The 17480-nt window shown below is 36.4% G+C and overlaps 1 protein-coding gene across 3 annotated transcripts in view; it reads right to left on the reverse strand.

Moving 5' to 3' along the window:
- FAT1 (FAT atypical cadherin 1) overlaps positions 1 to 17480 on the reverse strand; it is a 102114-nt gene that overhangs the window by 22856 nt on the left and 61778 nt on the right. For all 3 annotated transcript variants that reach the window (XM_009100704.4, XM_050973898.1, XM_050973899.1), the window contains exons 8-13: positions 11089 to 11364; positions 10670 to 10880; positions 4116 to 8183; positions 3329 to 3525; positions 1845 to 1998; positions 183 to 416 (exon numbers count right to left, since the gene is read on the reverse strand). In XM_009100704.4, the coding sequence (XP_009098952.3) occupies positions 183 to 416; positions 1845 to 1998; positions 3329 to 3525; positions 4116 to 8183; positions 10670 to 10880; positions 11089 to 11364 (5140 nt within the window). The remainder of the gene's footprint in view (positions 1 to 182; positions 417 to 1844; positions 1999 to 3328; positions 3526 to 4115; positions 8184 to 10669; positions 10881 to 11088; positions 11365 to 17480) is intronic.

The following is a 17480-nucleotide window of genomic DNA, read 5'->3' on the forward strand; positions in this document are numbered from 1 at the left end:
ACATGAAAGTCAGGTGTTAAATGATTTAGAAGACCAAAATATATCTTTCAGGAGTCTAATCCTGAATGGTATTGAACACCTGTCAGCTCTACTGAAACACTTGACACCTCTCAGGATAAAACTGAAGAAATAATACTGTAAGTCTGAGAACATGACAAAAGTATCAGTCAAAGAACGCATACCTGCATCTGCATCTGTTGCCTGAACTCTTGTCAAAAGGGTTCCAGGCTCTGTGTTTTCAAACACTGTAATGGAGTAAGTGTCTGTTGTAAATTCTGGGGCATTATCATTCACATCTTCCAGAGTCAGGATAATGTTAGCTTGGCAGAATCTTCCTCCTCCATCTGTGGCTTTCACTAGAAGATGATAAACTGCTTGCTGCTCACGATCAAGTGCCATTAATGTTTTCAGTTCACCTACAAACAGCATAACACATTAAGTTGATGTAAATTGCAAGGCTTAAGTATCCCTAACATGTTTTCCCCTAAAATCAGAGCAGCTAAACAACAACTTGCTTGTTTACAGTAATTTCATCAGCGGCTAAGTCAACAGCTGTATTAATGAGCTCCACTTTGGGCAAAGTATGTAATTGACCTGCCTTTTCAGCTTGAAAAGATTAAGAACTAAAAATTTTATTTTTTTTTTCTAATGGTCTTGAAACAGAAATTAGCTAAAGTTAAACTCTCTGATAGTGCACAGAGAGAATGTGTATACATGCAAAAATCCATGTGTGTCTGTGCAAAGTAAATTAAAGTATTAGAACTCTGGCTTTAAAAAAAATGCAAGGTTAATTCCATGCCCAGTTTTTCTCAGCTATTTAGCTGTATTCCTTCCAAAGGTATTGATATTTCCTCCTCTAATATTCCATGAATAAACACAGCTATTCACAATGTGGTCTTAACTGCTACTACAGACAAACCTATAGACCTCTAACACATACTTTCTTTCTAAAGTGACAGAAAACATGAGAGGCTCCTACTATGTGGAGTCATTGTTACCTTATAAACAGCTCAAAAAAGTATTATGAAACAATTTTAGTGAGCATTCCAGCCCTACCAAGCCTCAATTTATGTAACAACACAGTAGCACATCACACAGGTGACATTCAAACTCAAAAATACCCCCCAAACCCATGAAGTAAGGTCCTTCTCATTTATTTTGTCACTGAAGTTTTCTAATCTCTTCTACTTGCATTACATTTTTGTATTCATCTTATTCTGTTCTTTCTACACTGTTTACCTTCCTACTGCTTGTCTACTGCAGCCTGCAGAGTCTAGGATTTTGGCCATAGTGTAATACAAAACACACAAATGCCATGAAGACCAAAGTGAAGCAAGTTAAAAGTTGATCTCATTTCTACTTTTGAGTTAGTCTCATTCCAATAAAACTGGGGGCACTTCTGGAGTTTGCTATGGAAAGGAAATTTGTTGCTCCATCTAATCTCATCTCACTTGATTTTCCAAAAAAAAGATGGCAAAGAAAATCTGAATGAAGATATTTCACAGTTACAAACCATTATTGCTGCTACTACAGGGAGTATAAAACCAGCAAAATTTATGGCATACTTTTATTCCAGTCCCTTCAGCATGGAAGTTTCAGGCTTCAGGGCAATTACCCTGTTTACACTTTAGTTCCTCATAAATTAAAATTGTTGCCTTTTGACTGACTTTATTCAATATATTATTAGTATTTGTGTAGTAGAAACTCATATTTTAAACTGATGTACATTAAACCAACCCTTAGTGGAAAGTTTTAATGACTGACATTTACGTCTTAATGTAACAGCAAAGCAGTTTATAAAATGAGGTGACTGGAGTCTTGTATAATGTATAAAGTATTATTACCTGTGTCTGGAGCAAGTCTGAATTTTTCTGCTCCTGTGCCATGCAGTGTGTAAGTAATTTCTGCATTGGAACGAATATCTGCATCTGTAGCAGACACCTGCATTATCAGCTTGCCAGGAAGGGCATCTTCAGGAACTGAATCAGCATACAAAGTCTGCAAGATTTCACAGTTACATTGAAAAACTAAACATATGAAGTAAGCAGAGCTTGGAAAGGGGAGGGGAAGAAGGAATGATACAAGAAATAATATTCTGTTTTAATGTTTGGTAACATATCATGTGAACCAGAGGATGAAATAACTGAAAATTAAAAGAACTTATGATTTTCTAATTAATTACATCACATTTATTCAATTATTCAGAAAGGTATTTAATACTGCAGCTACAGTAATTTTTGCACATTAGTGCATTGCTCAGAACTCTAAACATTTCTAACTGATTAACTAATAATAAAATGCGTTCCCAAAATAGCAGTTATAAATTTTTGCTAATTTCATTTTTCTCTTTTGGTGCATCATCTTTTCTAGTCTGTCTCAAGCTACAAGAAATTGATATCTGCCCTTTTATTGACAGAAAAACTTCTAGATTAAATTAAAAATAAGGAAAAAGATTCAGAATTCATTGGCACTGAGCACTCTTACAGCCCAAACATGCCAAGAATGTGCATTACATTAGAAGCACTAAGCCTTGTAACAACAATATTAACAAATGGGAAAATAAAAGGGAAAAAAGGCTGCAAATACTGACTTGCCAGTCTATGTACAACTGCAACCATTTACACAGAAGTAACCAACATAAACATCAACTAAGAAAAAGAATCCTCTGTTCACTCTACACTTGTCCTTCCTAGTACAAGGGAAGATTTCAACCTACTAATATGCAATCTGTGTTCAACCATGAAAAGCCCAAAAGAGGCAGTAGCACATTTTGCAGGGGCTATCTTCCTGAGTTTTTTCCATTCCTTATTTTTCATATCCATTTTTGCACACTATAAAAATCTGCTAAGAAAGACAGTTTCGTAAAAAGAAAACATTTATGGCTTACAGATTTTTTGGTGCTGTTGACTGCAATTGCAGAGTGATGTTCCACTCTTTTCAACTCTTTTAGCACAGGAAATACACACATATTTCAACTAAGCAATGGGATTCAGCTTTCTTTAAAACTTTGCTTCCTTCATAAAATAGAGCATATAAACGATGATGGCTGCAGCTTAAAATAATTCTTTTTGGAAAAGAATTAACATAGGAGAAATGTACTACAATTCTCCTTATATCTCTCAAATACCCACAGAGTGGCAATGAATTGTTTTTGGATTTTTTAAAAAATCTGTCAGTAAATGACAGCATTCTATCTTAGTAGTCCAAATTATTGTTACTGGTTTAAAAGGAACAGATATTTATCAGTCTCCTGAGAAGCAATTTCAGAGAAAATGTAAATTTGATGTATGTAAACAGCTGGTAATGGAAGGTACAAGACTCTGCCTACCTTTTCACAAACAGGGCTGTTATCATTAGCATCAAGGACTTTAACCTCCACCACAGCTTTAGCTGCAAAGGTCCCATCAGTAGCTGTAATATTTAGAAGATAATTATCCTTTTCTTCCCTGTCCAGAGGCTTTTTGACATAGACCTTCCATTCATTCTGTAAATTTTCAATAGCAAACTGTCCCAAAGGATCACCTCCTGAAATATGAAAAGAAATACTATTACTCTATCAAAATTAAGGTATAGAAAAGAAAAAAATAAAAAACAGAAAAAAGCAGGCACTTTCTGTGGCTTTATGAGGAAACAGCTTCATTTTCCAGGTAGAAATTGTCAGTAGATGCTCACACAACCATTTCAACTGTAGCCAACAGAATCTATAAAAATTAATTTAGAAATTCATGTAGCATTATAGAAAACATCATATCATGACATACACTAAATAGAAACAATAAAGTACTCCACTGGAAATTAACAGCCTATTATTTTGTGAAATTTCTTTCATTTGCTCTTTAACTGCATCACTAATCTAAGTATAGTTTTTTAAATAAAATTTTATATATAAATAAAATACAGAGAAAGGCATCTTAAGCTAGGCACACATGAAACAAAGCCAACTAAAATTCATTTTTCCACTGAAGTTTTTAATATTCATATGAAGACAGACATTCTTTCTTTACAGCTCTATGGTTTCAAACACTTTCCAATCTCTTCAAAGATTAAGCTGTATCTCCCATCATTCCAGCACCACTCAAGCAGTTATTCTGATATTACCCAAAAAGACTACTTACCTGTGATGTAATAAAAGACTTGTCTATTGGTTTCTTCTGTATCAGCATCTGTTGTACTCAGGATGGCAATTACCCCACCAGGAGGATCATCCTCACTGACTGTTCCCTTATATATCTCTGCAGTGAACCGTGGAGGATTGTCATTCACATCTGTGACAGTAACTTCAACCACAGCCATAGAAGACAATTGAATTTTTTCACCCCGGTCAGATGCAACCACTGTGATCTTGTATTTGTCTCGTTTCTCGTGATCAAGTTCTTTCAGAGTGGTAATCCAGCCAGTTTCCATGTTTATGGCAAAAGACTCTATAATGTCTAGCTCTTGAGAAGGATCCAAGCTGTAAGTAACCTGCCCATTGAGTCCAGAATCTAAGTCAGTTCCTTTAACCTGTATGACTCTTGTTCCAGCTAGTGTGTTTTCTACAATGAATGCTTCATATGGGTTGGACTCCAAAATGGGTTTGTTATCATTTGCATCTTTTACTTGAATGCTAACCTCTACTGAGGAAACAACATTATAATCTTCATTTGCATACTGTGCTTGAACTGAGAACTGGTACCACTTAGTTGTTTCATGATCAAGATTCTTCTCAAGTTTCAACTCTCCAGTCTGTCGATCAATCACAAAAAAGTCATCTTTGTTGCTTTCAGGAGTGTTCCCTTTAATCAGACTATATACTAAAGTCTGATTATGCTCTGCTTTGATAACATCTATCACAGTTCCAATTGGAATGTCCTCAGAGACGGTGTAAGAATAAAATGGTTCTGAAAATTTTGGAGTAGGCACTTCTGGTGGGAGTATTCTAGCATAGACAGGAACAACTGACTCTTTTTGGGGGGATCCACCATCAATTGCTCTAACAAGGAAAGTAAGAAACTCATTTTCCAAACCAATTAAGCTTTCTTTTGTAGTAATTATACCAGACAATGAATCAATTTCTAAATTCTCTTCTACGTTTTCAGACTCTGCTTCAATAGAATACGTGATGTCTGCATTTGTACCTTCATCAGCATCAGCGGCCCAGACTTTAATGACAGAAGTACCCCGTGGAACATCAGTCCCGATATTTACTTCATACTCTGTTGCTCGGAATTGAGGAGCATTATCATTGTCATCTGTAAGTATTACATTAACAGTACAGAAAGCAACTTTCCCTCCTGAATCTTTGGCCATTAAACTAATGGCAATTACTTTTTCTGCTTGTGTTTCACGGTCAAGCTTTTCAGAGGTAAATATCTGCCCTCTCTCATTTGTATAAAATCTGTCTTTGGCAAAGTCATTTACAATGTGGTAAGTGATGTGGCCATGCGTACCAGAGTCTTCATCTGTTGCTTTAACTTCAGTAACCAAAGTATGCACTGGAGCATTTTCAGCTAGTTCAACCTCATACTCATTCTGGCTGAAAACAGGACTGTGCATGTTGGCACTGATTACACTTATATGGACTTGGGCTGAGCTTCTGAAGACGCCATCAGAAACCGACACATTAAGATTATAATGTGACTTCAGTGCCTGTCTGCGTAGGTTTGAGATGGTGATAATGCCAGTTTTACTATCAATCACAAAATTCTTCTGATCATTGCCTGTCAGAATGGAGTACTCCAGCTTGTCAACATCTGAACTGTCTGCGTCTGAGGCTTGCACACACGTCACAAAGTGTCCTCGAGGAGCCAGTTCACTAATTTTGGCTTCATAAAGCAATTGGCTAAAAAGTGGAGGGTTATCATTGAGATCAGTTACATCCACAGTTACAACAGTATCACTGCTCAAGGGCAGCATGCCACCATCTACAGCCCTTATTAGCAACTTGTGTTGCTTAATTTGTTCGTAGTCCAAGGTTTTTGCTGTAAGAATGAGTCCAGTGCTGCTATCTATGTGAAAGTAGTCATGACTTTCACTATTATCCTCAACCAAGTGATAGGAAATTCCCCTGTTGGTTCCAGAATCAGCATCTGTAGCGCTCACTTGTGCAACCGACGTTCCAACCACAGATGCTTCAGAAAGTGTTGCAATGTAAGACTGCTCTGCAAACACAGGAGGATTATCATTGATGTCTTCCACTATTATGTCTACAAACACATCAGCATGCGCCCCATTTAGGGAGTCAGTTGCTCGAATGCTCAATTTATAGGCTGGATGAGACTCAAAGTCAAGAGGGGCAACAACATTTATAACTCCAGTGTTGAAGTTGATAGTGAACTGATTGAAAGGATCTCCACCCGTGATGCTGTAAAACACCTTGAGTCCTTCAGGGCTGTTTGCTTGTACATGTACCACAGGACTGTGGAGCTGGATGTTTTCTGGTATCTCTGCACTGTAGAAAGGCTTTTCGAACACTGGCATGGCTTTACTCATAACTGTAATTGGGACTGTAACTTCAGCTGAAAATGCAGGGTCTCCTCCATCTTTTGCCACTACTGTGACCAGATACTCCTTATTTAGTGTGTCTGGTTCAAACTTCTTCTTCAGGGAGATTTCACCAGTGGGATCAATTTGGAAATGTTCGTGATGTTCTTTGAGATAGTAACGCACCTCTCCATTTTTGCCTTTATCTTTATCTACTGCTGTCACTCGCTGAATAACATGGCCTGCTTCAGAGTCTACTTTAATAGCAGCATAATATGGAAGATTGACAAAAAATGGAACATTATCATTTACATCTTCTACTGTGACTTTAACTACAATGTGTGCAACAACTGATGGTTTATTTTCCTCCGTCACTTCCACGACCACATCAAAAGATTCTTGCTGTTCACGATCAAATGGTATTCCCGTTGTTGAAAGGACTCCTGAAGTTTGGCTTATTTTAAATCTGCTGTCTGGATTTAGAATACGGTAAAACAAAGGCTTATTTATTTGATTCCCTATAGCAGTAACAACAGCTATTGTTTTTGCCTCTGTGGAATTCTCCTGCACCGATGCAGAGTAAGAACTCTGTGTGAACTTCAGCTGGCTTGCTTTGCTTTCTTTCACATTAATTTTTACAGATGCAGTGCTTGCAAATCTGCCATCAGATGCTCTCACTGTTAATTCATATCTGCTTCTTAACTGAGTTGTGTTTTGTACTGCTATATCTCCAGTCTTAGGGTTTATTGAAAATTTTTCTCCAATGTTGCCTTCAATAATGGAATAAATTAATTGGGAAAAAATGCCTGAATCTGCATCAGTGGCATTTACACTGATGACCTTCACGCCTTTATAAGTTGGAACCAGAAGGGATGTCTCATATAGCTCTCTTGAAAACACAGGAGGGCAATCATTGATATCAATCACATAAATAGTAACATTAGCTGCATATTCCGCATGCAGACGTGGTATCCCTGTATCGTGTACTTGCACTGAAAAGCGGAAAATATTTGTCTCCTCATAGTCCAGACTCATTACTGTCCGAATGGCACCAGTGCTGGAATCAATGGCAAAATACTGGCGGACAGATGGTTCAACAATTTGGTAAACAAGCAAAGCATTAGATTCTTTATCAGCATCTGTAGCTCGAATTACTAATGGGATATTCTTGTCAGTCAGAACCACACTGTTAATTGAAGCTGATTCACTGATGAGTCCTGTATATTCAGCCTGCAGGAAAACTGGTGCATTGTCATTCTCATCCCGAAGATGTACCAAAACTGTTGCATTACTGGACAAGCCAGCCATGTTTGTTCCTTGCACAGTAAGAGCATAAAAAGGCAAAGTCTCAAAATCAAGTATCTTCTGAGTAACAATGACACCTGAGTTGGGATTGATAGCAAAGGCATCATCTGTATTACCATCTTTTATTTCATAAACTACAGAAGACTGACTGTATGCTGTAACCATTCCAACAAAACTGCCGATGTTGGCACTTTCGCTGATTTCTGTAGAATATTCTTTGGCTGTGAATTTTGGTGAGGCATTATCAGAAACTGTAACAAATATGTGCACAGAGGTCACTTCACTCATTGGAGGATGTCCTTTATCTGTAGCTTTTACCATCAGGTTGTATTCTTCCTGGTTACTGCGATCTAATTCCTTTGCAATTTTAATCATACCCAAAATGGGATCAATAAGGAAGGAATTTCCAATATTGCCTGTGAAGAAAGAAAAAGCCATTAAGAAAGAAGTATAGAGAATTTAAGGGATGACTGCTTATTTAGCTCAACACTTAAAGAGACGTAGATGGAACAGAGGCTATGAAAATTTCTTATTTTTGCTTGATGAACATTTGTTAGACTGTCTGGAAAGTTTTCTGTAATCAAGAGCTGGCAGTAATTCTAACTTTACTTGTGGAAATACTGCATAAAACATAGCTAGCAAAGCCATCCAAGACTTAAAAATAAATGCAAAAAATTACTTTCAGCAAACTTAAATATCAACTGTAGATGAAAGGAACTTATATTCAGAAGTTAACATTAATGGAATAAAAGTTACATTTTATAATCTAAAACAAGTGGAATGTTTTGGACAAGAAAAAAAGAAGGGTTGTAACAAACCCTTGTGAATCTTAATTGATTATACAAATATTATTTAAATGACTGCTTCAAAACCAAATTTCTTAAATTGGACAAATAGTTACCTCTCTCTTAATTTCCTATTGATACACAGACAAGTTATTCCCTGTGACTGTATTAGAAGAAAAATAATGCCTGCTGAGAAGGACCAGCTGCTATTTAATATAAACACTTGTTTGCTTCAAATTTGAAAATTTACAGATGAACTATCTGCATGCAAGACCATGCTCATGTATTAAATATGCTAATATTTTACTTACCTAAAAAGCAATATTACTAAAGCTATGATCCCAACATGAAAAAAAAAATCTTTAAAAACATCTGAGTTCTGTACACAAGTAGGCAAGAAGGAGGTTTTGTGTTTCGTTTGGTTTTTTTTACTGTTGGGTTTTTTTTGGTTGGGTATTTCTGGGTTTTTTAGAGGAGACTCTAAACACAGTGGCATTCTTAGAATATCCCATTACAAATCTAAGCAACCATTACAAGCATTTAAGGAATGTTCCTTCCATTTGCTTAGAATATCAATTATAATGCTTTAACCTCCCAACAGATCACCATCCTATAAAATAAACCTTACAGGTCTTACATTTACTCCTACAAAAAGCTAGAAGAAAGGAACAGAACAGCATGTCACTTCATTCTAGACTGCAGGCACATGCATTTTTTTTTGCCATTGTTTGGCACTCATAAAACAAACACTTAAAAAATGGGAAAGGCAAGAGAAAAATTTTGTGGACATTGGTGTCCTGCTTAGTAAATGTCATATTTCTAAAAATGACGGAAAAATCTCACGTAGTTTAAACAAGTCATGAGGCACTCAAAAACATTCATTCTTGATCATAATCACAGCTTTGTTTTAATACAGTGTTAAAGTGTTCTTTCATATGAAAACAGCACTTTGGGGAAGAAAAAGAAAATATTCATACTAAATATTTCCTATCCTTTACACAGTAATTTATGTAAAATAAAAAAAAACACAGATCACCTTGCACACAACAGAAACGGAGTAACTTTTTGCCTGTTGTTGTTCTCTTTAATATATAGTCTCTTATGCTTGTTACTGGGATTTTTATTTTAAATTATTTTTTACCTTGAAAGCAGTATTTCACATAAGGAATGAAATTTAAATAACTTTTTCTTTTCTATTCCTGGTGCCTACAAAGTTCAGGACCTTGATAATTGTATTGGCAAACTTGTATTAATTCAGATTTAATGGACTGAATCAAAACCCACTTCAGTGTGGTAAGTGAACTCAATCAATGTCATCCTGATTTCCAATATTAAAAATTGCCACAATTTGAACCACATTATTGTAGACAAGTTCAGAAAGATGCTCTGAGGTTAAAAATAGGGAGCAGTTCTTTCCTGGCCTGCAATCTGGAAGAAGTCTAAATGCCAAATTGACCAACTCTTAAGGAATTTTTCAAATATTTTAGTAAGCCAGAATAGCAGTCCCACTACTAAAATCAGAGGCAAGTATAGAAAGCAACCCCTTTTTTGCTGCATCTATCAAAAATTTTACTTTAAAAGCTGAGATTAATTAGGAGTTTGGAAGATGTATATTTAATTTATTTTTGAGCTCCTTACTTCTACATTATATTAAACATAAAAGCACTTATCTCAGGCTCTTATTCTATTCATCAAATACTTGCTTTGCCCATGCCACAGAAAATAAGATCTACAATATTAAAACAGAATGCATTTTTAAACCTGAATGGAATGATTTCTTACAGAAATTACGGATTCTGTAATTTCTAAAGAAATTACTGCTGTTGAGCTTTTTAAGATGGCTTTTTCTTCCCCTACTACTAAAATATGCCAAATGTATCTATACATTTGGCATATTTTAGTAGTAGGGGAAGAATAACACAAATAGCTAAAGGATATAGATGAATATTTGCAGTTTTCTTTTCAGTACTCTGAGTCTGTATCTTCAATACATCTCTCAGAATATGGCACATAAACCTGCACTGCCCCCCTTTTTTCACAGAGATGTCTGCACACATCTACAGTTGAAGAACTACCAGCGAGTTCAACGGGCTGAAAATGTAAGAGAGTGAATATACCTGATTCAATAGAGTACACAATTTCTGCATTTTTTCCTTTGTCCTTATCTAATGCTGTAACCTGGAGCACTGCTGATCCAACAGCTGCTGACTCATACACTCGTCCCTCATAGGAAGGGCTGGTGAACCACGGGGCGTGATCGTTGGTGTCGCTGACATTAACGACCACTCTGGCGTAGTTGCGCTTCACAGGAACATCTTGGTCTCGAACCTGCAACAGTCAGCACATCGCCAGGAATCAGCACTGCAATTTCAGTGGTTCACCAGGCATGAGCAATCATTCCAGGTGCAATCAGACACAAAGACTGCACAAAAATTAAATGCACAAATAAATGTTTGAATTGTGGGGACAAAGTAAAATGACGTTAAAAAGTATCTGTGTGTAAATTCACAGCAGAAGAAATCTCATGCATACTTACCATTATTGTGAGAATATGCTGGTTCATGGTCTCATGATCCAGTTTTTCTGAGGTATAAAGGGAGCCAGTTGCAGGGTCCAGACGAAATTTTTTAAGACTAATGGGATCAGTGCTGCCCTGCATAGTATAAATCAGTTTATTCTTCTCATCTCTGTCTGTGGCACTGACTTGCAGAATTTCTGTCTCTGGTAAGGTATCCTCAGGAATAACAACTTCATATTTTGAAGCAGAAAACTGAGGCCTGTGATTATTTGTGTCTATAACTTTGATGTACACCTGAAATGATACAATGGGAAGGGGAAAACATTGATTTTATTTGGTAAAAATAAATGGAAGGAGGATATTTCATTAAAAATCAGACCATAATACTGGTAACACAATTTTATTTTGCTGAGAGGAGAGAAGAGATCCAAGACGTGAAGGGAAGAAGAATGTCACTAAAGCCAAATCTGCCTCACCCTCCCCAAAGTCAAACTAGAAATCTGTACAACCAGAAATATCTTAGATAAGTCATCTTAAAGGGAATAATATTTGTCCAAAGCAAGGCAAAAAAAAAATCCTTGTAATTTTGGAATGAAAAATTTAAAATATACATTATGGATCCTAGAGTAGGTAAAAATACTGTTTTGGGGTTCAAATTTACAATTTTAAGCAATGCTTTTTCAAGGCAGTGCATGCATAATACTCCTCCTTGCCCTCACATAAAACCAGTCCTCATCCAGCCCCTCACGTCTGCAAGCCTAGGCAAGAATAGGGAAGCGGTGGAATTGCCACAAAAGTGCATTATTTCAAAGAACTGCAGGTGGTTTTGTTTACTATTCTCCAGCAAGTTAGTCCAATTTTAGCAAAGCTTACTGGTCACTGACACAATTTCTCTGAAGTTACAGTTCGATTAAATCTGATGCTTCAAATTGTGTCCTTGTAAAATATTGCTCACTGGAACCACAAGAGATCCTTGCAGCACCACTTGCTTTACACAGCACCAAAGATTTTTATGGAAAGGGTAAGACAGCCACCATCCTGTTCCTTCAACAGTGATAACATCAGACAAGCAACAGCAATGCAAAGGAGTTGGCAAGTAGACAGCAGAGCTCCAGGAACACACTGCTAAATTCAGGTTTTTATGTGCTGCACGTACAGCCATGCTTTTATCCATCCAAAGGTTAGGAGCTTTGTATACATTTGTTCAGGTCTCTATATAAACAGATTTTTAAAATAGGGACTTACAATCCTGTAAGTGGGTTAAATTACTCTTTGAAGACACTTACTGCTTTCCATTGGTAACTGGTGGAGTCTACAGATGTAATTTAGGCAAGGTACCAAACTGCATGCAGTAGAAACTAAATTAGATGAATCCTGATAGTGGCAAATAATTAGGAAATGCCATACCTCTTGCTACAGGAAGAAGAAATGTCAGCCTTGCAAAACTAGCATCTTACTCTAAAACTGAATAGTTTGGCTCCCTGATAAAATCCCTTGCAAGATGTTGCTATGGAGACTAAGGAGTTTGGTTTTGTCACGGATTAGAAACAGATTAAAGAAAAGAAACAAAGAGTTAGACTAAATATTGACTTTCAGTGCGGAGAAATATTAATGGTATGTGACCCAGGATACATATTAGGGGAAGTTTTTAAATACATTAACTAACAAATGTAATAGGAAAATGCAAAGGAAGTATTATGTTAAAAATGTGATCTTTTTACATTGTCATGATTAAACCGGCTGCAATAAAGCAACGGAAGCATAGCTGTTAGTTTCTTTAAAATTTTGTATAAATAAAATACATTTTAATGCCTCTTGGAAGAAGTGAGACAGAAGGGTCTAATACACCCACAAAGTATTTGAGTAAAAACAGCTCTTCACTGAATGATTGTGCTCAGGAAAATTAAAAATTATAGCAAATGAAGATGAACAAACAATTAAAAAAAATATAAATGCCCAACATTCAATACAAATCAACCTTTTAAAAAAAATTGCATAAATGAAAGTTTTAAAGGCCATACACAACACTTCATTAATGGATACTGTGCTTTCAAAATGAACTCATCACCAATTTTTTGTTAACTTTCCACCACCAAGAAACTATTAAGGTCAGACTCATTAAAAAAAAAAAAAAAAAACCAAACCACAAAACAAAGTGAAAAGATGAGGTGTCAAATGCAATAAATTTAAATTAAAATTTCTACTTAAATTCATGTCTATTTCTACTCCCAAATGAGGAAACACAGAAACTTAGGTTAAAATTGGAAGTGAGAAGGTGTTGAACTACAGAGCAATTCCATTAAGCAAAGCTTTGGAGCAGAAGACATGGCCACCTGTGCTGTTGGTAATACACAAACAAATAAAGAAAAACAGCATTACTAGAATGGGGCACCACAAAACCCCCCATGCAAATGACTAAGTTACATGGCAGAAATGTAGTGACTGTAAAACCAGCATCAGGACCTACAGAACTAATCATATATCCAATGAAAAGTGAGTTGTTGATCAGGATTTAGCATCACCTCTGGTATTAGCTAGTGAAGCAATTAAAATGACAAATAAGGAGAAATCCTCCAAAAGGTACTGTTGGGCTAAACAGATAAGGAGTTAGCTCCTCAAAACGTACAGCATTATTAAATATGAATTATTTAAAAAAATATTGCTAAGAAATAAACATAGTGATTCAGTCACTACAAATGGTTAGCTCAGGTATTCCATTACTTGTCACATTAATTGCTCAGGCTGCAGTTTTTCTCCACACTGGTAAACACAACTACAAATACACAACTTCATATATTAGTGCAATCATTTAAAATGGACGCAAAATCCAAAGTTTATCTTAAAGTGAAAAGTGTTTTATCTACATACTCTAGGATTCATTTTTCTCTCAGTGATGTTATTACTTTATGCCCCTGCACAAATTCTGGTGGACAAGCATAATGCGACCTGATGGGTTCCCTTTTGGCAACTTGTTTAACTCTGCACACTGGGCTGCTTTAATAAGGGCAGGGGGATGGAATTACCCCCTTCTCTTTGACACTCCCTGGTGGGAAGGTAGATTCACTACCTCCACTCCTACAGTACAGGAGAGACACCTTGATAAAATGAAACAAATCCCATGACAGGTCATTAAAATCAGTGGGGATGAAAAGCAATCTGTCCACAGGAGGAAAGAGAGCTAGAGCCACAGCAGGAAAGAGAGCCAGACTCTTCTCAGAGGTGCACAGTGAAAGGACAGGAGGTGACACCCACAAGCTCCAAGAGAAAATACAAATAGACATGGAAAACTATTTTCTCAAGGAGAGTTGTTAAACACCAGTATAAAAGCAAGTCCAAGGGAGAGGTGCTGTGCCTAGTCAACCCAGGCAGAGCCTGATGAGTCACTGAAAAACTTGGGTCAACTTTGCAGTTTGTTCTGCTTTGACCAGGAGTTTTAACTAGAACTCTAGGGTTCTTTCCAATGTGAACTATTCAATAAATATTAAATAAGTTTACTAAGGAAATCCTATTTTCAATTCCGGAATTCTTACTGAGGCTAAGTGACAGTTGCTAGATGTGCAGTTACATTTTAATTGTAAGAGGACCAAATTTTCATGTAAACTGTTAAGAAGTTGAAGTTAAATGGAAAGCACTTGCAGAAATAGTTGTGAGTGCACTTTTAAAGACCCATACAGAAAAATATGGTTTAGTGTGTCTGAGAACAAAACACGTGAAGAACTTGTGTTATTCTAACATAGCATGTAGCATAAAATAAAACCAGCTTTTGAACATTTCTCAATGAAATGACATGAATTTCTCAATTCAATTCAAATGAAATATGCTAATATTATCTCTTAAGAAACTTTGCATATTAAAGAGGCACAATACAGAAAAGCTTGACATCAGCAGACCACAACGTGATCTTTGAAACAAAATGCTCTGGAACTAAAGAAACTTCCCTCATTTTGCCCCACAAATATGCAAGGGCTGTGTTGCACAGCTGCCTTCTGCCCACAGATCCCACTGAGAGCAATGTAGACCGGTTATAAACAGAACAAAGCAGGATTACTTCGAGGAAGGACTTAAAATCTATTAATAATCTGACAGGTGAAACCTAAATTTGCATAGGAACGTACTGACTGCTAAGAGGCGATATGTGCCACTGACAAAACATACTCAATGTGCAGTATTTAAACAATGTTTAGATTTTAGGTTACTTTAATATCATTTTTTCATTTACTGATTCTGTGTGGAGTTTAAAAAATACTCCTGGTCCCACAATTACATTATAGTTACATTGACATGTTTATATAATTTTCATAAATAAAAATTTGTATTATCCAGAGATGATATAACTTCATTCCAGTTCTTAATGTCTCTGTAGAGCAATGCAAGCAAAATCACATGCAAAGATGTAGAAAATGAAGATTATTCTACACTTCATTCCCAAAGTATCATATCCATATAGATTTTGCAAAAAGCAACATTAAATATTCTGCAATAGCAAAGCAATAGATAAAATGCTGCAATTAGCAGTAAACCATCTGAAATATTACTTTAAATGAAAAAACTGATATACATAGCAATGACTCTAAGTGGCTATAGCTAGAAAGAAGGACCATTTCTTTTTTTCCCCCAAAAATCAATTCAATAGTTAATTTATCACTAATTAGAGCCTGTCAATGACCTTTTCTGTTTCAGTACATAGGTATGCTGACTTGTAAGATTTAGTTATTTAGTTTCTGTATTTTTATTTTGTTTTTAATTATAATCCTTCCAAGCCTGACACTAGTAATTTCTAACAACATGTCAAACACCACTACTGTAGGCCTGGAATTTGTTTGTCCTTCTTTTGCCTCATGCATTTGGCATTTAGATGCATGCAAAATTCTAATAGACTCCACGCCTACTACTGCTTTATTTTTCAAAAAAGCTATTTAACTGAAGTCCTGAAAGAGTCAAATGCTCTACAGATGTTAATGGCCCAAGGCCAGCAAATGCCTTCCAGTTTAAAGTCAGATTCAATACACTGCTTTTACACAGTAAGATTTTAATTTCTTGTCCCCCTCCCCAATTTCTTGCAAATGCCATTTCCTTTTTCAAATTAAATGTAAAATTACTGACTCTGCTGTTAATCAAGATCTGTTAAATTGGTTATATCCAGTGTTTATAGCAATAACTTTGTAAGCTAAAAGCTCTGTATGGCATATTGTTGTTCCTCATGTATGTACTCAGAATTCAGAATTTCTTTTGCCTGTCACTCCATTTTAGCTGTACATCAGCTCTTAGAAGAATCCAATGCCACATCAGCATTTAAACTTCAATCATCAGTATTTCAGCAGTGAGTAATGGAGTTTACACACTGGCAGCCATAAATCACACCTTCAAATCTGATTTTGTATCAACATTTTTAACCCCCTAATTTAAGCCTGATCTGAAATGCATCTTTTGAGGGATAGTCCTGAGGGTTATTTTAACAGATTAGTGCATTTGGGTGGGCCAGGAGTTATGGGGGAGATTAAAGAATCAATTAAAATCAGGATCATGCACCAACAGCTGCAGAGTTTGAATTAATCCACTCTCCTCAATCTAATACACCACAGTGAGACTCCAACAACAGCAGCAAAACTTGTGCTTATCTCACAAGCAGGGCTAAAGAAAGACATTGCAAAGGAAGTCTTTGTGCTTGTTTGTAACAGAAACCACAGTCTCTGATCCTGCCAAGCCTGAGAGAAGAAGAGAAAGATATGAAAAACAATCACAGATAAAGCAATCACAGAAATGACAAATGTGAGACTACTACTCCAGCGCTTCTGGAGAAGACTGCTGTGGGGTAAATGTTTATAATGATCACTTAGCTTTACAAACTGTTACAATAACAAATTCATTTAAGGAACAAAAAGTACACTGTGCATTCCCAAGAAGAACTAAATGAATCACATAACTCAGAGGAAAAGAAGGGGTGAGGGTTAAAGTAATTTTCTGACCTTCCCATTCTTGGTTGTTCTAAAAGACAAAGCAGATTATAGTTCAAATAACAGCTCAGGACATCTGCATACATTCAGCTTTGCCAGCAGCAGCACTGGATAGGCTATCTGCATTCACCAAGGCCCTGTATTAAGCTAGTCCCCAGGCTACCCCAACACACTGTATGATGGCATCTTTGAAGGCATTTTTGGTTGGAGGGGGAAGTGTGTATGGAAAAGCCTCTTGCTGTCTTTTTGAATGCTAGCTGAATTTGTGTTTCCTCTGTTTTTTGCCCTAAGAAATTCCTGCCTTCTATCCAGCATTCTGTAATTGCTAGAACTGAACCTGCTCGATATTTTTACTACAATAGGTGAATTTAATAAATTTACAGCAGGATTCACCAAACTGTTTATGGTGGTTATCAGCACCAGTGGCAATGGCACCACAGCTATGATTGCAGAAAG

The sequence above is a fragment of the Serinus canaria genome, chromosome 4, assembly GCF_022539315.1.
Source record: "Serinus canaria isolate serCan28SL12 chromosome 4, serCan2020, whole genome shotgun sequence".
Taxonomy (NCBI): Eukaryota; Metazoa; Chordata; class Aves; order Passeriformes; family Fringillidae; genus Serinus; species Serinus canaria.